The sequence below is a fragment of the Ixodes scapularis genome, unplaced genomic scaffold, assembly GCF_016920785.2.
Source record: "Ixodes scapularis isolate PalLabHiFi unplaced genomic scaffold, ASM1692078v2 PGA_scaffold0__279_contigs__length_252992795, whole genome shotgun sequence".
NCBI lineage: Eukaryota > Metazoa > Arthropoda > Arachnida > Ixodida > Ixodidae > Ixodes > Ixodes scapularis.
The window spans coordinates 65,371,337-65,392,972 of record NW_024609835.1 but is presented as its reverse complement, the minus strand read 5'-3'; the positions used below and the strand labels follow the sequence as shown (position 1 = coordinate 65,392,972).

At 46.7% G+C, this 21,636-nt stretch overlaps 1 protein-coding gene across 1 annotated transcript in view; it reads left to right on the top strand.

Moving 5' to 3' along the window:
- LOC120840582 (atlastin-3-like) overlaps positions 1–21,636 on the top strand; it is a 126,567-nt gene that overhangs the window by 47,532 nt on the left and 57,399 nt on the right. The window contains exon 2 of the mRNA XM_040211155.1: positions 15,542–15,845. Within this exon, the coding sequence (XP_040067089.1) occupies positions 15,542–15,845 (304 nt within the window). The remainder of the gene's footprint in view (positions 1–15,541; positions 15,846–21,636) is intronic.

Below are 21,636 nucleotides of genomic sequence, written 5' to 3'. Positions count from 1 at the left end.
CGGCATGCACCGACGCGCTGCAGAGAAGCGACACCCGCGGAGCAGACACGGGAGTCGCGCGAGTCGCGCAGTGCTTTGTGCTCCGAGAAGAACGGTGAGGCTTTACCAGCACTACATCCAGAGTTTGGTTCAACTCAACTATACTTCGTTTCAGCTTCGGTGCGAGCACAGCCGAAGCTACAAACGCGCGCATGGAGCCCGTAACGGTGCCCACACTGCACGAGCCCACGCGCGAGTCAGGAATGCTCAGAGTATTGGGCTCGCGCTAGCTTTGACTTCACTGGCAGCTAGCGCACGGGAACAAGGCGGTGGTGGTGGTGGTAAAAACTAATTGAGTATGTTCAGTGACGAAGCCCCCCGGGTCAGGTCCCCAAGTTCAAGGCCCCGCAGGCCACCGCTACCCGTCTAGCCCGTTCGAGCAGCGCTCGCTACCGCTCGGGCTGTGAGCTGAGTAGAGCGGCCTCCCAGGAGGTTGTAGTGGGGTTAGGAACGGGCATGACTCATACCCCGACAGGGGAAGGACATGCCCAAGTACAGTAGTAGAGGGAGGGTTCAGGGGATTGAAAGCCCGGGCATACACTCCGGTACCTGTCAGGAAAGAATCGATGAAGGTGAAGGAGGATAGGGAAAGAGTGAGTCTGGAGTTTTCTCCATTCGGAGGCCTCCTGCCTGTTAAGGTCCTTGTGGGGTGGGGGGTACTTTCTGCGCTGCGAGCGGTAGTACTCGGTGACATGACTGAAGGTTTCTAGGTGCGGTGTCTGTATTTCGCGTTCCTGCTCGTCCTCGCGGCTAGTGTTGTCCCCAACTGCCGCCCCTTTCCTATTCAAAGCCCGGATAGTTAATCCTCGGGCTAGGGCGTCTACGCTCCCGTTGCCGGGAAGGAAGGCATGGCCGGGTGTCCAGACTATCCGGACCAGAGGCAGTCTTGTGTGATCGAGGTTAGATAGAATTTGGTTGCTCCAGGAAGAAAGCAAGTTTCCAGCCCAGGCCCTGCACGCGGCTTGAGATGAGGCAAAATTAGTCATCATGCAGAGTGGCTTCAAGACTCAAACAAATAGAGAAATTCGCGAGTCGTTCCTAATTCATAAATTCCAGTGCAAAATTAACAAGGATTTGGGTACTCTGTCAACAATACACAGCTTAAACAACCATCTGCCGTGACACCCCCACCCTGCTTCATTTTCCTTTTTCTATTTTTTTTTTATTTCTTTCTGGTTCTGGCCGAACCAACCCTCGGGGACAAGGAAGAAGATGGCCCCATACGACCGGGTCATACAAGAGCGCCACCTCTCACTCACTGCAGCGCCATTACCCAGGAATGCACCTCCCGAACAGAATCTACAATCGTAATCCCTCACCGCAACAAAAGTGGACTCATCCCCCCTAGCGCTTCCCTCTCCCTACAAGCCCCTCCTGCTACCAATGCGCCTGCGAACGGAACCCACAACCTTCATGCTTCATCGCGCGAAGGTTGGACTTATCCCCTCCCTGTTTCCCCTTCCCTGCAAGCTCCTTCATATTACCAATGCACCTGTGAAAGAACCCAGAACCGCCTCCCTCATCTCGACAAAATTGGACTCGTCCGCCCCGTGCTTCCCTTTCCCTACAAGCCCCTCAGAACTTTCGCGTCAACAAACCCTCCCCCTAGATACTTTATAAAGCTAAGCCACCACGCCACGTGGGCTCCGCCCTGAAGAAGGCAGTACCACTGCCGAAACGTCGACGGACGTCAGGCCCCTTTTTTATTTTTATTTTTATTCATTTTTTGTTTAATTCTTTATTTCATTTTTCATGTAACAATTTATTTTTGTAAGTTCTTGTGTTTTAACTTTGACTTTTATTCCGTCCTTTTTTAAAGGGGCGATGCAACGATTTTTGTACTTTGGGCGAATACCGCTTAAAACGGATCCTTTACGTTAATGACCTGTGGAACACCCGTTCGTTTTACACCAGACGCAATCGAAGTCGCAGAAAAAATGAGAGAAAATGAGCAGCGTTCACTCCCTCAACTCGCAGCTAAAACAAGTGGCCACGTGATCTGGACCCGATTATATGCCGCCAATGTTGATCATAGCCACGCGCTGGGGTCGGCAAAGCATAGGACACGCGCTCAGTTCCAGACATTGTTATGGTTCGGCTACTGTCGTCATTGCAGCGATTGGACACGGGCCACTACCGGAATGCTTCTCGAGCTATCGATTATCACGAGCCCAAATCGAGTGCTCACGCAATGCTCGGCTCCGATCTATGAGCCACATTCAAATATCGTCACTGGGAGGTACTGCGACCAACCAGCTACGTCATCAAGTTTTACGAAGGAGAGATTGAATGAAAACGCTCGCTTTTGTCCTTGAAATTACACAGCAAGAAAGGAGTTTCTTGGCCAGCGGTGTTGCGTCCGAGTATTCTGAAGCCCCACTAGTGCCAGTAAGCACCGCCGTTCTTCCTCCCATGGACCCATGCTTGGCGGAACTACACGCCATTGCAGCGGCTATCACATATACCTCCCCAGGCTCTATTACCTCGTCTATTCCCATCATCTTCACCGACTCTATGGCCGCCTGCCGGCGACTCATACACAACTCGCTTCCACTTGCCATCGCAGAACAATTAGAACGCGACCTACTATCACCTGTTGAGGTTGTTTGGATCCCAGGTCATGAGGGCATGCCGGGCAACGAGAAAGCACACCTGCACGCCCGCGAAACACTTCACCGGGCACCCGACATCCCCAGATCTGCCCAGACGTTTCCCGTGGCCTTACATTCCCTCGAGTCATATAGACGAGCCCGTCGAGTCTTTCCCCCCCTTCACACTCACCTCACACGCCACCAAGGCACCATCCTCCGCAACGCCCAAAGTAACACTCTTCCCACCCCAGCCCGCATTTACCTCCTACGAGGTCTACTTCCTGAGGATCCTCCCCCCTACATTCACTGTGGCGACCGCCCAAATACCCATCGCATCTTATGGATCTGCCATCCCCCGCCTCCACCCCCGAGTGGCTGACTACGGCCACCACATTATCGGGCCAAATTTACCTGGCTGCGTACATCCAGTCCTGTCTGGAATACGCCACCAGAGGGGGCCTGGACTGAGGCCCCCTGCTCATATTCTTTGGGCCTAATAAAGTTTCATCTCTCTCTCGTGTGAAGTGAAAAACATTTCACTTTAATATCGTTGCACCGCCCCTTTAAGTTTGTTTCCCGCGTAACTAGCGTTCTTGTGCCTAGCCCTCATTATTCTCGTAAACTAATACAACTTTTCGGCACTTCACCCCTGTTTTCTTGAGTGACTTTTTTCGCCATTAAATTAGAATTTTATTTTTATCATCCTACGGCTGCTGTGTCTGCGCACCTTACTTTTGCCTATATATAACGGAAGCATCTGTAAACATTAACGCCCATTATATATATATATATATATATATATATATATATATATATATATATTACTAATACAAAGTCTGGACATTTACACTCATCAAGTAAACATTTTCAGCTGTGATTTGAGACTGTGTTGTCTTTATCCCGCTCTTATTTATTTATTTATTGTTTCTCCAGTTTCTGGCCTTTTTAGTTTAAGCTTCCACCAGTTCGCTTGCGCGTCAACTCTAATTTCAAGTGAAACAAGTTGGTAAATTAGGGTTACACTATAGTTTTGGAATCCTATGCCAATTTTTATTGCCGTTTGGTGGGCCACGTACGAATTTTGAGACATATCTTTTCATACAAATAATCGATTGGTAAATCGAATGGCAATTAGGACGATTTACTACGATTGGAATTGAACGAATTGGCAAATCACAGGGCAATTAGGAAATTTCAGCCATTCTTGGTTTCCGATTGGTCGCGTTCAGTAGCGGCTCCCTCAGCTCCGCACGGAGTAGCTCGAGTCAGAATTCGCGGAGTCTCTACTGACCGGCAAAAAAAGTGCGGCGCTTCATCTGCTCTCGCGCAGACGACTGGATGTATTTGTACAGACCCATAACATCGTCCGCGATCGGCGATTGAGGTTTTGTTAGCCGACACAAGCGTCAGCGGACATATCATATTTCGATACTCTGATTTAGCTACAGAAACAAAGCCATCCATATCATGTTCACTATGTTCACCACAGACAAGATGGTCGGCAATCGACCAGTTTCCGTGCAACGCCGATCAAAACGAGGCACGAGATCAACGCTTAGGTCGCTTCTTTTGATGACTGCCATCAGGAAAGATCTAGGTTGCCGCGTTCCGTCAACGTCACTCCGAATATTAGAGAGTTTTAGTAGATCGTTCCCATGACTCCGATAACGATACCCGATACTCCGGCACCGCCTCCCTTGCTCATGCAAAGTATCGTTATCGGGGCTATCGGGAGTATCGGAACGGATCTACTAAAACTCTCTATTGTTTCTGCCCCGCGCACCATCCTGTTGTAGCAATCGTTTTATTGTCCCCATGCGATTTTTTTTATGTTCTTACTGATGTTTGATCATAATTCGGGAATTGAAATAGTTTTTGCTGCCGACCCTACCATGTTTTTTACCCTCTAGCAGCAAAGGAATATTATGCCGGCATTACACACGAAATAAGAATGTAGACACTCCGTCTCATATCTAAAATTACATGACAATTTGTTTACGCAACTGTAGTGCAGAGGTACGATGAGCAGGGTCTGAGAAAATATTAGTTTCAGTATTTTCAAAAGACCGTCGAAACAAAATAAAAAAATAAAGAACCGCCAATCGGCAGCCCATGCAAGCAGAGGCAGTGGTAACAGGAAGCGCCAGGTGTGTCTTTCGTACGGCCGGCATCCAGGGCGCGCTCAGAATGTATACTGATGCGCTCACAAACTCATGAGACGTTGACGCACTGTCTGAAGGAGTACTGTTTTTTACTCGTAGGATTGCAACGCTGGGGAATGCAGGCGTGTGATTTCAGAAAGCGCTTCCTACCATTTCTACGCGCGAGTGCTCCTGCAACCCAAGCTTTGCATACAGTTACGTCCTCGCGCCCCTGCCTTTGCCAGCCCTGCACACAACTTATGCAACATCGAAAAAGCATAGTTCGAAATTGGCGGTCCAACGTTTGCATAACTCTTCAAAACCCCGTCTCGGTCAGATCACTTGGCAGCCGGACAAATTGGGGCAGGGGGCCTTCAATTGGGGATTATCCGATACATTGTCCTCTCAACAATGAACGTAGGCGCGACGCGCCAGAGGGTGAACACGTGAAAAGAGGGGCCTAAGAGCGGAGAAGGAAACTCAAGGCCTCAAGCGATGGGAAAAAGGGTTTTGAAATTGGCGCGCAGGTTCCGCAGCATTTGCTCACACGGACAGCCAACACCGCCCTGGTGGTTCAACTAATTTCTTGTTCAAGATGGCCGCCGTGGTACCACAGCCTGAACTTTATCAGGCGGCTTCACTTGGTTTGCGACTCCAGCCGCTGCAGCTACGTGCCAGGCGTCGCTTCGTGAACCCGTGAACCCGATCCGGCTTCCAAGTTCGAACCACGGTTCCAACAACACACAACAGAAAATGGCACGGCAACTAAACAAAGACCATTCTTTAAGGCCCTGGAACCTATACTCTGCTTCATAGTTCCATACTTAGCCTGCAACGCTGTCAAAGTTACTGGCATAAGCGTGGGGCTTGATCTCGTTGATCATTTGCACGCGTTCTCACGCAAACAAAACCAGAGATGAAGCCACACACTCGCGCCAGTAGCTTTGACAGCGTTGCACGTTCAGTATGAAACAGAGTATAGTCACCTGCCACTGGAGAGGTGAGGAGGACAAGTCTCCTAGCAACGCTGCAACGACGCCAGGCGTGTGTGGACGCGAAACGCGATCGCATCGCGATATGGTTGTAAGTCGGACGATAATCAGGACGCTCTATTACCGCGCGCATTTTGTTTGCTATATTCCATTCCCTTGTCGCTCCCCCTCTCCAGTTGTTGACGGCGGTAGCAACGTCTTTTTCGTTGACTTTTAGGAGTCGTCAAATTGGACAACAAAATCGCTGTAAAAGTGGCGGAAACTTTTTACAGTGAGGACCTGTGAGACGCGATTAGTGAGTTAAAGGAAGTTAGCAGTGCATCGTGATATACACCAATACATTCACCGCCGCATCGATCAGGACTGCGCGTGCGTAGGGACTGGGAAATCAAAATTGCTAAAATTCTGCACTCAAGTTTACAAAGAGAACCTCCGGCAACTTTCAGGATACTTTCTGTGTAGGAAAGCATGTCGCAAACTGAAAAAAAAAAAATATATATATATATATATATAATGATGGGTTAAAAGATCGACTACACTCTTAGAAAAAAAGGTATCGATAGTCCTCCCTTCGGGGAGGAACGGTCTTGTAACCTATGTTCTTTAGAAAAGCAGAAACTTTCGTCCCTGATGCAGGGGAGCAACTAGTTCCACCGTCGCCTGCACCTCATTATGGCGGCCCTGAATCGAGCAAATCGAGCTCAATAAGGCTTAACGAGGACGCTGCGTCTCTTGTACGGGACGAGAGGAGCAGCAAATAAACGCGTAACACGAGCTTTCCGCGAACTGTGGCTATTTCCGAAGCCAGAGTCCCCCCACAGGTACAGAAACTTGCGCTTCGAAAGCAGTTATTCAGTCTTCTCTTCGACAGCACTGCGATGTTAAACGGAGACAACCGAGACCCAGTTACTTCGCGCACTTTACGTCTTACCTAAGTGTTCTTCGAGTCAAACGGAGGAATGGCAAACTCAATTCGCGAAACCAAAAGCCGCTCTCAAAAGAACAAACTCGAAGCCGCTGTTTATTGCTTAGCGTGAAAGAAGGCTAAATCTCTTGTCACCAGATGGCAGGGTCAAGCAGAGTAATTACAAGTAGCTAGGCTAGGTGGCCCTAGGTACTGCCCAATTCATGAGTTCTACAAAAAATATTTTTATTTCCTCAGGCCACCATTGCGCTTCGGGATGTTCGGGGACCTCTACTATACACACATTACGCATACTACTAGCATCAGGTGAAAAAGGTGAATACACATTGAGCACATACACATACATTGCACATAGAATGATCAATACAACGGCACACTAACCCGAACACTACACCCAAGCTCTGCGTTTCGGTCTTTCAAACTGGTCGTTTTGAACGTACGGAACTTCTCGGTGACTGAATGAGCAATAAAAATATTCCCAGCATGTTGATTTTTTCCAGCAATGTCATACCTGTGAGAGTATTTTAAATGGCTCAGGGGATGAGCCTCTTATTAAAAAGCAAACGCTCGATCATGCCGTAATTATCTGAAAGCCAACAAATCCAGCCGCTCCAATGCGGTTCGAAGCCATGAGTTTGTTTCCCCGCACGGCACGTCGTGGCCTGTATTTCTATTGTAGTGTTTGTATTTCAATTTTTGCTGTTCGCGCAATGCTGCAGTTGCCGTCTTAAATTAATCTTTGTACAGCGGATATTCACTCAGCTGGAAGTGATGCTTCACGTGCTGAGAAATCGCTTTTCGATCAACTTGAATGCAGTCAAAGCCGCGACTTGCGGCCGGTGTTAAGTGTACGGAGCTACGCCGTGGCGAGCTCGAAAACTCCTAGCGCTCATCCTCGCGCGCCACTTGGAGGGCAGTTACTTCAGGAACCGTAGTATATTTAAACAGCAAAATAAAGGGTAGCTTTTTGTTTTCGAATTTACCTACTATTCTTTTTTAATGCTAAAATCCCACACTGTAAATATACGTACTTTCCGCCATATACTGTTTAGTCCTTTCCCCAGAGCGGAATCACTCTTGGGGACGAGACAACCGACAGTCACATTGGCCACTGTACGATAAGAGCTTACTGTTCAGACCAGCGTTCCAACATGACTATCCGCACGTCGATCGATTGCACCTAATCCCTCAAGTGGTATTAAACTTTTTAATGTAAAGCGGAATGTCGACCTGCGACACCCCGCCCCCTCCGATCACGGCCCGACCAGCGGCATCAATGCCCGACAGTTTATGTCATCTCATCTTGTTGTTTCACCACTGATACGCGAACACATGGTCACATCGGCGTTAATTCCAGTCTTGTGTTCACAACCCACAACACTGCCATCACGATGTTGCTGCTACTTTGCTGACACACACAAATACAGAACCACGTTGAACGCCGGTTGCACTCGGCATCGGAAAACAGAACCGAACTCAGCACGGAAGGCACCCAGGCAGCCGGCAGCAAAGCCTGCCTGTCTTCAACGCAGTTCCTGCGAGTAACGTCGAAAACGTCGACACAGTTCCGCGTGGTTTCGCTACTGTAGTTCCGCGTGAGTCCCGCAATCCGGAGACGGCCGTCTTACCCAGTGTACGTGGCGCTGCTGGCACTTCTCCGGAACTTCGCTGTTTCTAGCGGCTTCGTTTGCTCGTTTGATAAAATTAGTGATAAAATCATCAATGCAACCGAAATGCTCTGCACGTCTGGACTAGAAGACGAAATTACAGGCGGCCTTCGCTGCCGCTGAAGCTCAATCAACTCAACAGCATTTATTAAACAACGTGCGCGACCTGAAAAACGAAACCGAAAGAAGATGAGTCGGGGGCCAGAGCTTTCTCCCGTCTGCTTGGAAAAGGAGCAAAACGTTTCGTTCCTCCCTTTTTCTCGTGTCCGCTTGGGGGCGCGTCAGTAGAAGGGAGGAAGATGCGCCGTTGCTACTTTTTTCCTCCATTTTTTCTTAGAGTGTAGGTCGTTTGATTTGGTCCTGCAGCATCATAATATACATGCTGCTGCTTACTATTCTGAGTCTTTATAGTAATACTTACTGAATCAGGTTGCGGCGGCACAGCCACACAGTGCTAAGGCTGCGCACGGATCGCGGTGGACAGGTGATTTGAAGCGCCTAGCAAGCCGAGCTCCGATGCGCGGTCGAAGGCAGACCCATCTGAGCCCGCTGCCATGCTTGCTGGCAAAATGGTTCACATGATGCGACGCGCGCAGTGTTGCATGGAGGGCCTTTTGAAAGTAGCATATTGGCTGCGGGTTAGGCCCATGGCTATCGCGACGAGGACATACACGCATCGCCGCCTCGTTAGCCTCGTCGCTAAACCCTTTACATCGTCGAAAGTACCGGCTCTGAATACTATGGGCATTTCCAATGAGCCTGGGCTGTTTATACTTCAGAGTCAGCGAACCCAACGCGCGCCGGCGTAGAACGGTGTCTGTCGTCCACTTCGCCGCGCCCCATCACCTATTGTAGACGGAAGCTAGGTCTGTTAAAAAAATGTGTGGCATTTACGGACGCCCTTGAGTTCCATTGTTCACTTCACCATTAAACTCTCTTCTTTGAACAAAGAATTCGCCACACAAATCGCTATCAGGTGAAAAGCCCAGATGTTGTCCTGAAGACCCCTGCGCTTCCGGAGCTTTTGTTGAAAGTTGAACCGATCTCGGAGACAAACTGAAAACTGCGCGAAAGGAAGGGGTCATACGGTCAGTAATGAGTCACATCCCCCACCCACCCCTCCAAAGGACCTCGAGAATACAGACCTTTCTTAGTTAAAATCGAATTTGGAAAAATGAATTCGGCGTACTTTTACCGGTTTTATTTGGATCAAGCCGAAAACGTTGAACCCTAAATATAGCGTGAAGTTAAAAAAATGCATGTCTCAAAGTAGGCACTGTAAAGGAATGGAGGGTCTAGGCCAATTCGCCGAAAACCAATTCGTCGACGGCCAATTTGTCGGATCCGTTCTCTTGGGAGCAAGTTCGGAGTGGGGAGTATACTCGATGCGCACATGAAGTATTTTTTTTCTTATCAATTTCAGTTTAGCAAGCTTCAGCATACATCTTATTAAGTGGACTGCAACAAGTACTCATCATTGAAAGGGACTCTTGTAGCCTCGTAGAAAGCGCAAGCGGGGGTTGTGGCGCGATATTTTATTTTAGTAGGGTACGTTGTTGGGCTAGTTGGTTCATCTTAGTTAAACTAAAATAGCGCAGAAAAAATAAGGACAGGGAGTAGACATTACAAGCGCTAACTTTCAACTAGTTTTACTCAGGAAAAGTATATTTATTTATATATATATATATATATATATATATATATATATATATATATATAGGGTGTTTCAGAAAACGCAGGTCAAATCGCTCCTGCGAAAACTACTCATCGCAACGAAAAAAGGCTTGTGGCGTTTTGGTCCTGGGCCAGGGACCCATTTAGGAAAATTATTAAAGTCCGGGATAATTAAGTCGTTAATTATTTTCGCGTAATTAACTTTTTTAATATTGTGCGTGAGGGCATGGTTTAAATTAGAAAATTGCTCAGCATCATCGAAAAACACTAAATCAACAAATCGCAAAAGGATAGAAGGCACGCGAAGCATTTTACAGCTTTTTGAAAAACCGCACAAAATCGACGGGTTTTTAAGTTTCGGTTTGCTATCAGAGCGCATCTCAGCCCCGGCAGCACTGCGCACCGTTGAGAGATAGTGCAACCAACCTCTGCTGCGCTGTCATCGCGCGACGCAGCAGAGGTTGGTTGCACTATCTCTCCACGGGGCGCGGTGCCGCCGGGGCTGAGATGCGCTCTGATAGCAAACCGAAACTTAAAAACCCGTCGATTTTGTGCGGTTTTTCAAAAAGCTGTAAAATGCTTCGCGTGCCTTCTATCGTTCTGCAATTTGTTGATTTAGTGTTTTTCGATGATGCTGAGCAATTTTCTAATTTAAACCATACTCTTAAACACAATATTAAAAAAGTTAATTACGCAAAAATAATTAACAACTTAATTATCCCGGACTTTAATAGTTTCCCTAAATAGGCCCCTGGCCCAGGACCAAAATGCCACCAGCCTTTTTTCGTTGCAATGAGTAGTTTTCGTAGGAGCAATTTGGGCTGCGTTCTCTGAAACACCCTGTATATATATGTATGTATATATATATATATCAGGGTATCGAACCGGAACCGAACCGAACCGAAAACCGGAACCGAACCGGTATTTTTTCCGGAACTGAACCCGAACCCGAACCGTTATATTGTTATCGCGATGAACCCGAACCGGAACTGAACCGGAAAAAAAATAACGGTTACCGGCTCATGTCAAAACGGTTCGGCCACGCGCTGTTGACAATGAATGTGCTATCAATGCCATTTGTTTTTTAAGTGCCGTCCACTGACACACACCTCGCTTACATATTTTTCTTCTCCACTCAGTCTTAGGAACATAAACGCTGCATCCATGAATCTTGACAAACGCTGCATCCATGAATCTTGACATAGGAACAGGTATTGCGCTGGTCGAGGCTTGCACGGAAGAAAAAGAATTGGAAAGATGTGCAAAAAAAAAAAAAAAAAAATCGCGTCACGGGATTTTATTTTCCTACAATCTCGTAAATCCTAAATGCTGCTGTATGCTCATTTCATAACATGTTTCTAGAACGCGCGAGTTCTTGAAGCTTGCTTCCATCGGAATGAGAAAAGAAAAGGCTGTGGAGTTTGATAATAATGCATCCGGTTTCGTATAGGCACTTAGAAGCTAACATTTGTGAGACGGCGAACTCTTCTATTTTAATATTTATCCTATTACGTCCTTCTGGCGTTGCGTTCGGTGAAGTGTTTTTTATATTCCGTATCTTGTTTCATGAAAACTTCTTTAAGGGTCTAATTCGAGTTACCGAAGGCTAGTTCAAATAAAGAAAGTTGTATTTTCTCCCCACTGTTCCTTCAATTGCTTACACGCCGAGGTGGCGGGATAGTTAGCGAGTCCTACTTGTAAGTGGGTTTGTAAGGAGGTCGCGGATTTTACAGCTACTGCGTCGGACCCAATTAGATGAAGTCCGAATGGGTAAACGTCGGTGAGGTAACCTTTGAGTGCACATAAAGAAACCATTCCTGGTAGAAATCCCTGAGCCTTACACTACGATGTATTCCGTTTCGTATGTGCTGATTTCAGATGTTTTATTTGTAATTTATTTTGATGTGGCAATTTGTCATTTATAATTTCTGAACTGGTTCGCGGATCGAATTAGTCGAACCGGAACTGAACCGGAACAAAATAAATTTACCTGAACCTGAACCGTAACCGAACCCGTATTTTCTTCGGTTCGACACACTGATATATATATATATATATATATATATATATATATATATGCACTCGCGGTAACACTGTGAGGGCAGAATCAATATTTAAGAGAATGCCGCAGTTTCTAATATGACACTAAAACTAAGAGACTGAAAGTGCGTGCTGGATTGTCACCAATGTTCACCCAAAACACTCGAGTTTTTGTACGCACCAGCGCGAAGTTCAGTTGCACACATTTACACTTACAGGAATTATAAAACGGTTTCAGCACAAGAAACTACATTTAATAAGACATGGATGAGACAATTAACATGGTTACCAGCGGAGCCTGAGTCCAGGCCGCGACTCCCCTGTGCGCCGCCTCTGACGCGCCTTATCAAGGCGGCGCACGCGATGCGCGCGTGGCTGGCGTGACGTCGCCGCCACTCGGGAAATGTTTGGCAACTTTGCCTCGCAGTCGGGCAATTGGGCTGGGGAGCCGCCAGGGTGCCCACAATATATACACGACAGGCTAACCAGCACCACATAAAAGTTGATTATTTTTGTACTCGATCATTCAAAAACTAAATTCATTACTATGAAGTACAATAGCCGTGTCGCTGACACATGCCGTCGCACTTTTTTTTTTTATAAAGCATGCTTTTAATGGTTCCCGAGCGACCGTCTTTCGGCTTCTTACCGATATTTTATATTTTTTTTTTTAGGGGGGGGGGGGGGGGGGGGGGGTCTCCGAGTTCCGGAGTCTGGTAAGCGCTGAAATATGCAATACATTCCCTTATAACCTAGCGACAACAAATGAAAAATTATTCGCGCAGAGAGAGTTGAAAAGCGCGTTCGTAGTTGAAACATGCCTGCTGTTTTGTCGCTCTGCTGTTTTGATGCCGTGCTGTTTTGGCACGTAGTCTTCTGTCTTTGTGCCGTTTTGACGCTGTGTTGCTTTGTCGCGTGCTATCTTGACGCGTGCTCTTTTGACGCGTGCAGTTTTATCGCGTGTTGTTTTGTCGTGTGCTGTTCTGTCGCGTTCCCGAGCGGACCGCCCGAAGGCCACGAGGATCAGGGAAGCCCAGAGATGGAGAATCTTCTGGGGACATTTTTTCCTACTTTCCACCTGGGGCCTTTTTTACCGAGGACATTTTGTCCCGTGACTGTTTTTCCGGGGTCATTTGTTTCTACATAGAGGGCGGCGTACTTGCGGCTATCCTTTGGTCGTTTATTTGCATTTCAAGTCTGCGTTTTTCTCATGAATTGTTTCCTGGTATGTGTTCGGCCACTTGGCTCCAACTTTGCAATCGCTTCAGCTTTACCGTGGCGTATGACGATCACTAATTCCGTAGATTCTTCCGGCAATATTTCTTTCCAAGGTCGCAAAATATATTTGAGATTCTGGTTACAAGATTGGGAGAAATGTAATTGAGATAGAGTAGAGATGCTTTAGACTGAATATAAGGTACAAACTACTAGCAAAAGTATTTGAAATACAGTATCTTGAGCAGAGCATTTAAAACAAGCATAGTTTGAAAGGATACAGCCTTCAGAGCAAAATGAAAATATTAAATTTGCAATATCCTATCAACGTCCCAAAAGAGGAATATTTTTAATGCGGTAGCATTAATAAGCTACTAAAGATTTAGATCTATGTATATGCTGGAGGCGGGGGGGGGGGGGGGGGGGCCTGCGAATGCGCAGTATGTATGCGCAGTAGGCCATTTCAACTGACTGTGATTGGACACCATTGCGCCGCGCGTACTCGGAGCCGCAGTACGCACTCTAAATTCGCACCCTCTTCGGAAGTCCTGAGGATGTCGACGTCGTCCTTGAGGTTTTCCTAGGGGTCGCCCTCTAGGTAGTGTGAAACGATAAATGCTATAGAATTCACAAATAATCACCCCTGTGGTTCCTACCAATTTGCCTTGACCATCAATATGTTGCCCTCCATTTTTTTTTTGTCAAAAATGAATCTTGGTGGCACTTCACTTTATCCTTATACCTCTGGTTTCAACCAAGTTATTGCCACAATACACGTTTTCAATTACGGGCTCAGAGCGCCACCATCTTGACCAGTTTGGTGCTCTTGGGCGCGGGTCATAATCCGATTACAACGCCTTAGCAAGGCGTCGTAATCTGATTATGACCCGCGCCCGAGCGCACCCCGACTGAGCAAGATGTCGGCGCCCTGTGACCGTACTTGCAAACCTGTATACACGAAGTGAATGCTGTGACGTCACGGCGCGTCGGCCGCGCTTCCGGTCTGGGGCTGTGGGCAGAAGTCCCCATGCCAGACGTGTATTCCTGCGTTGTTCTGAAAGGAACCAGACAAAAACCTGCCTTCTCGTCAAAATGCCGCGACTGGAGCCGTACCGAAAGTGTCGAGAAAGGTTTGAAGGTCAGTTTTTCACATGCTCGGTTCGTCCGAGAATCTGGATATGTGCCGCGAAAAGGGAAAAGCAGACGCCGTCGGACAACGATTGCTTGGGCGGGAAGCGCTTTGGGTTGAATTCACGGATATTTTTGGTCATCAAATTTATTTGTTTTGTTCCAACATGAACGCCAGAAAACCTTCAAGTTGTGCGGACCACCTGCGGACTACGTTCAGTGCATCTTCAAGTTCAAACGGCCGCTTGATCGTTCGAACTGTCGTCTGCTCTTTCAAACGTTTCTGCTTGTCGTCTGCTCTCTTAGACAACGCCGGCCCATAGACCAAATGTTGACCCGCTACTTGCGATAAGAAGGAAGTGCAGGCCTCAAAAGACTTCAATTTGAAGGTTGGTAAGCAGGCTCGCTGTAAACAGTAGATACAAGGAGATGTTGCTCATTGTTACCAGTGACCATCACCAACTTGTTATCCCTAATTCACTTGGTCCAATACTGCTTGCGATTTTCAGTATCGACGTCGACCATCTCAGCTACGGTTCACGCTTTTGCAGCCCGAGCGGCGTCGCAACTGAAAATTGGGAGCGAAATCGCATCATACGAATCAGGATTTAGCGTTCATACTGCGGCGTCCACGCGAAATGAATCGCCACATGTCACATTATTCATGCGAAGTTTTGTGGTGTAACGAGCCTCGGTTATTTCGCTGACGCCGCTCAAGTAGTCAGACATCGCCAGGAAGACGTAGGTTTAACGATTCGAACGCGAAGAAGGGCAGGGGGACTCACACCGAGGCCGACAACATCGCACTTCAATGGTTTGTTTATGGGCTGCGGCGAGCTTCTTGCACACGCCCCCATCGCGCATGCGCGATGCCGGTGGCGTCCGCTAGGGGCGCTCCGGTTTGTTTGTAAACATGAGTTGGTGGATACGTAACTCAGGTAGTCGGCGAAATCACAATGTCATATCGGACACCTCAACAACGCCTTCTCATAAGGAGTCTTACTAGATCGTTCTGACAACCCTGATAAGGATACCCGATTTTCCGTTTATGTCGTTGCGCGTGCATTGTATCGTTATCGGAGTTATCGGAACAATCTACTTACGATCTATTACTCTTTTGCCTTTCCAGGTTTCCTTTCCTCCAATTCGAGGACTGGCTGGGCGATCCGGATAAGCCACTGGAAGGCTTTCCCTGGATGTCCGGTAGTGACCCACACACCGAGGGCATCGTGTTTTGGAGTCACCTGTTCAGGGCCACCACCGCAGATAAGAAAAAGGTGGCAGTCCTTTTGGTAGACACCCAGGGTTCCTTTGGTACAAGTTCGTCGACCGCCGTGAGCGTACACATCTTCGTACTCAGCGTGCTCATATCGTCGATCCAAGTATTCAACGTAATGAGGAATCTACAATTGGATCATCTCCAGCATCTACAGGTGGGATCTCGAGGAAGCTTGGCTACGGCTAGATAATGTTAAAGACACTGAATATTACATCAACACTACATTCAAAAGCTTTATCGTTACCGGTGATGGGTTAATTGTTTCCCCAAGTAAAAAACTTAAACGAAACATTATTTTAAATATTGGGGAAGCTAAATCCACCCTTTTCCGGCTTGCCAGTTTGGGATTACACGAAGGACGTGTTGCCACGCCGGATTAGGCCCGGGGAGAGGGAGGGGACAAGGCTGCAATTATGCTTGACATGAGCGGCGCCTTGTGATTTCCGGTACGCTTGAGTGAGGCCAAATCACTGCAATGGGTGTGGATGTCAAAGCCGGCACCATCCTGGGGAGTAGACGAGTCTTTTTATTGGTTTCTTTTGGAGAATTTGGACCTTGATGGAAGAGCGGCGCGGGTTCGTGCGGCGAAGATGTTGACACGTCAGGCCCTCAAAGACTTGTGAGCCAAATGAGGACTCCCGACTACTGTAGACAACATAATTTTCTCCAATATCTCGGTTTATATTTTACCACGAATATATTACCTTGTTGTAAAGAATACATAGCAAACGAGCTCCTAACCGCAGAATATTCTGCCCGCGAATATATACCCCAAAATTTACGAAATATCGAGACCGAAAAAAATAAAGTCGTTTACAGTAAAAATTTGTCAAATTTGAGTTTGATACGTTTGTCCTGTACACTTTTTTTGCGTCTTCTTACGAATTTTCTTTCAAGTTTCCTTCTCATTTTCAGAATTTTAACATCATGATCGTTCACAGTATGCGGACGTCACATCGTCACAAGTCAGTTGCTCTAACCGCATCTCAGAAAATAAAGTTGAATCATTGCCGCTTTATTAAACAGGAAAACTATCGCTGAACAAACAGCACCTAGATATTTTGTACCGACTGTGTTCGTTGACACAAAACAACGACACTATCGAGTGCCTCAAGCGATAGAAAGATCGTGCGAGCACTAAATGCAGGAAGTGACAGCCTACCAGTGCCGCCCATGAAGCTCCCGGTGCTTCTCAAGAAGCACGCCGATACCGTGTACGGCGCCTTCTTCATCGACGGAAGGCAGACACTTCGGACGAGGAGTATCTAAGAACCATCTGAGGTGTTCAGCTTAACTTTTCAGACGTAACCCTCTTTATTTAAAGCCCGTCATTGGTGGGCCTGTCAGAGCGAGTCCGCCTTGTAGAGGAAGTATCGCCACACTTTGTCTTGCAAAAGGCGCACGAACTGAGATAATTTCTCCACCCAACCGTTGGGCTGAAAATGGGGGACGTCTTTAGAGATCCTCAGTTGTCACCGAAAAATAGCGGAGCAACAAAAACTCAAAAGAAAGCAAACGTGCTGGAAAACAAACCTAGCAACGTGCAGAGATCAAGTATAATGGCGCCCGTGTATTACCCAAGAAATCCTCGAACGCAGTCACAATCAGGTAGGTGACGCCACATCAGGACAATAGGGTGGATTGGAGTGTCGAGTCACCGGGGCAACAACTGGGAAGGGGTGAATGAATTGTTCTGTCACATGACTAAGGGTGAGGAGGAAGGGAAAAGAAGGAAGGGCGAGGGAGGCCACCGTCACCACCGTAGAAGAATGGGGGGAGAGGGAGGGATGAGTTGGGAGGGAGACGTAGGTGGGGGGAGGTTACGTCCCAATCCGGCTGATGCCTCAATTCGGCTATTGCCTCAATTCGGCTAGACGTTTCAATTCGGCTGGACGTTCCAGTTCGGCTACATCCTCAATTCGGCTAGAAGTTTCAATTCGGCTGGACGCTTCAGTTTGGCTAAATCTTCACTTCGGCTACAAGTTTCAATTCGGCTGCATGCTTCAGTTCGGCTAGATCCTTGCTTCAATTCGGCTGGACGTTCCAAGTTGATCAAGCTAGACATCCAAGCATAAGGTGCCCCCAATTTTTTTAGAGAGACGTTAACTATATCTGCATCTTGCCTTAACATTGCAACGTGCAAGCTCAGATCAATAAGCTCAAGCAGCTACGAAGGCTTTGGGCAAAGAAACATTTGTGTTTGTGTTGTTTGTTCTGTGGAGCTGCTGTGCAAACACCAGGTCTCTGCTTGAAAGAAATTTATTCACTTGCCCAAAGAATGGATTACAGCAGTCCAAAGATTGCTTCTTCCAGTGCTGGCCACTGTTCACGTGAAAGGCACAGGACGCCTTGGCAGCTCCTACGTCGAACTGAGTTGAAGAAAAAAAGAAGATACCTGCATCAGTTATGAGACAAAACAATATGGTAGGGGTTCAATCCAGTGATTTACATCTTCAGGAGGCTAAAGAGAATGTAACACTATACCTGCAATTTTTTTCAAGGTCACAAATTTGCCTCAAAATTGGCTAAACACACCAGTAGCTTTGACTGACCTCGTAACCAAAACCTTACGTCCGCAAAAAATTGTTTGGCGACATTTAATTTTCAAATTCGGTCCTCATCATATTTTCAAAGTGAAAGTTTCTACTGGCAGTATTAAAAATATGGAGGCTCGGGCAAGCTGGTGTTGCATGCTCCTCTACAGCGCGAAAAATTCGCAACCAAGCACAGGCACACACAAAAGGAGAAGACATTCATGAAGCTCTGACTTGCAACTCAGACTTGTATTATTTCTTCTCTGCCTGCGCCTGTCTTTTTAAACAATAAGATTTTTTTTTGTTGTTATTTTTGGTTTTATCTGGATGCAAGATTATCTAATTCTTTTTTGTAATAAATCTGGACAAGGTTTAGTGACAGTTTTCTTCTAACCTCGAAATCTTTTCAGCTTCAATAACTTCCCTAATTAGTTGGTTATTATTTTTACTCATTACGGGGCAATGTTTTTAGTTCTGCTTGACATCTGCAATCTTGGCAATGTATGCCTTAGTGTCCAGAAGTGATTCTGTTTATGTTGTAGTCGTGTTCCCCTTGTCTATGTGACATCAGTATTTGTGACGTCGGGGTGGGGAGGGGTTGGGTTTTGGCAGTAGAACTTGTTTCCAACTGATTAGAAGAATTTCGATGGCAACAAATAAAGCCTGCCGAACCCCAACAATAGCTCAGCAGCACGAAAGAAATATGTTCCATTCTGTTCTCTGATGTGGTTGTGCTAGCCATGCTCCAAACAAACAAGAGTTTCGAACAAACCATTTGGGCTTCGTAACGTGAAGAGGGGTACAGTTTCTATCATGAAGGAAGCCATTAGCCCGCAGATTTTGTGGGACGAGCGAAGGCGGCGGAACTTTCTAGATTTCACACTTCACCCCGCACAGCCATGCAGCATGGCACGTTCCCGTGGCACCTACGGCTGTGAGTAGCAAGTATGTCAGGGAGCCTTTAAAAAGGTGGGTAAAACAAAGTTTCTCAGTGACCGAATCGAGGAGACTGATAGCTTAATGTACCGACACCTGGATAAGTAACCCTGTTGTTGTTTACGGGTTTTATGGTGCAAGAGCTCCGACGGCCATACTGCGCCAAACTAGGTAGGATAAGTAACCCTGGTTTGCAAGTTTTGTCGTGGGAGAGTTGGTATTAACTGGGGTGTACTGCGAGTTGTAGAGGATCTAGAGTCACACCGCCATATTCAGCTCAAGAAACCTCGTCTAGGCACAGGCAACTCCTTCCGCAATCATTGAGACTATAAATTATTAATACACTTGTGTCTGGTTATTTTTTCTGTTTCTTTTGACTTTCTGCGAATCGAGAAACTCAGCAAGCAAATTTAATATCTAAATTATTCTGAAAAACTGAGAATTTAATCAAAACAAGCTCTGAGAAACATCAAATTTTCCACAAAGGTAAACTCCAGAAAACACCCTCCAATGCCGCACAGGATTACATTCTTTTCCCGTCTTTCATCTCCGACATTGTTTCCCTGCTTTTATCAGTCTCGGGTTCTCTAGATTATGATCGACAAAGGATTAATTCTGGAAACACGGAATGCCGCTTATAGTGATGCTGCTATATGTCACGCTAGGGGTAGCCAGGCAGGCTCTGGTGCAGCTTGGTTATGACCTTCCTCGCAAAGGGAAGTTTTGGCATTGCATATGAGGCGATACTTGCCCAAGTCTAGAGGTTACCTTGGCAAGGTTATGGAAGCACCCGTGCTCACAAGTACGGTAACTGCCCAGGTCACCTTGGAAAGTCTCAGCACACGGCAGGCACCACCGTCTGTCGTAGGTATGATGTGCAGCAATGTCTGATGACACAAACTGCAGCAAAACAAAACATATTTTCCTGTGAAACAGTATCCATAGCTGCAATCTCCGTACCGGCACACTGCATGACCAGCTAATCTCATTGTGCACTTCTTTCTACATTAGAAGCACAGTTTAGCCTGAAGGCGTCGGCATATTTCGGTTCAACGTATAAAGTCACTCATCCAGATTTACGTCAAACAAACATATTTCGCCACGTCTGTGGCTGTGGCAGAAAATACTAAGAAAGGGGAGATAAATCTACGATTGCATGCTTGAAATGGTCAGAAATGGGAGGAAAAAGCCCCGAGACACTTTCCTCCCATTTCTCCTCCTGTGAACAGCAAGGCGTACAAACCACCGATTGCACCACTGGTGTGCTCCACACCAGTGGTGCAATCGGTGGTTTGTACGCGGTGCTCGAACGTGATTATTTTACGATGTTTGGATACCATCATTTCAGCCATGTTGCGATTACATCGATACATTAAAATTGTCAAACGCTGATTGAAAAAAAATTGTACCGGCTCATTCACGACTTTCTTAGCTTTGGTTGCTCCCATTACGGAATAAAGGGTTTGTTTACCAAATAAACAACGCACTCCCGAGCTTCACCCAGTTTGTCACTGAAGGCTTTGTTCGTGTTCGAAGCTAGATCTTTGCTCAAAAAGCACTTCGAAATTACAAACAAATCTACGACGACTCTCAGCAACCCTCGTCTCATTGAACCGCAGCGCAGTTTTCGCCCAAAGGAGCCGCAAGTAACGACTCTTGAGAACAAAATAATTATCTATAAAAGCTGATCAAAAAAAACTGCTCCGACTTTACTCAACAAGATTAACAATTTAATCAAACGTTTCGTCTCCCATGCAGGAAACATCGTCAGTGAAACCTACAAGCAGGAATGAGAGAAAAAACTTCAAAGGTCCTATTTAAGCAAGTCCGCGTACACATCGGGGAGGGGGCCGCGGTTTGAGTTGCAAGCTGATGAGTCACTTCGAAGTGACTCATCAGCTTGCAACTCGAACCGCGGCCCCCTCCCCGATGTGTACGCGGACTTGCTTAAATAGGACTGTTGAAGTTTTTTCTCTCATTCCTGCTTGTAGGTTTCACTGACGATGTTTCCTGCATGGGAGACGAAACGTTTGATTAAATTGTTAATCTTGTTGAGTAAAGTCGGAGCAGTTTTTTTGATCATTATGATTCCCGGCTTTTGGAATATTTTTGTATAAAAGCTAGACACAATGCATGGTTCCGGCATTTGAGCACAAGGCATTTGACGTCTTTCGGAGAACGCTACAAAAGCTTAGTATTCCAACAAGAGCTTAAACGTAAAAAAAATTTCAGTTTTCTTTGTATCTGCCTGAACTGGGCGGAGCCACCCGAACGACCCGACGTATGCAAGATCCAAAGCATGTGTCGCAAACTGCTGTGTGCAGCACGCCGGAGCAGCCATCTTTCCGACTGTTTGCACGCTGGCTCACATTGTTTCGATGCACATGTGTTTTGCGTTTAACGTTTCGATGGCAGCCTTTCAATTTTAAGAACAAAGCATCAAGTGCTAGCCTGGCTGTCACTAACACTGTTCAC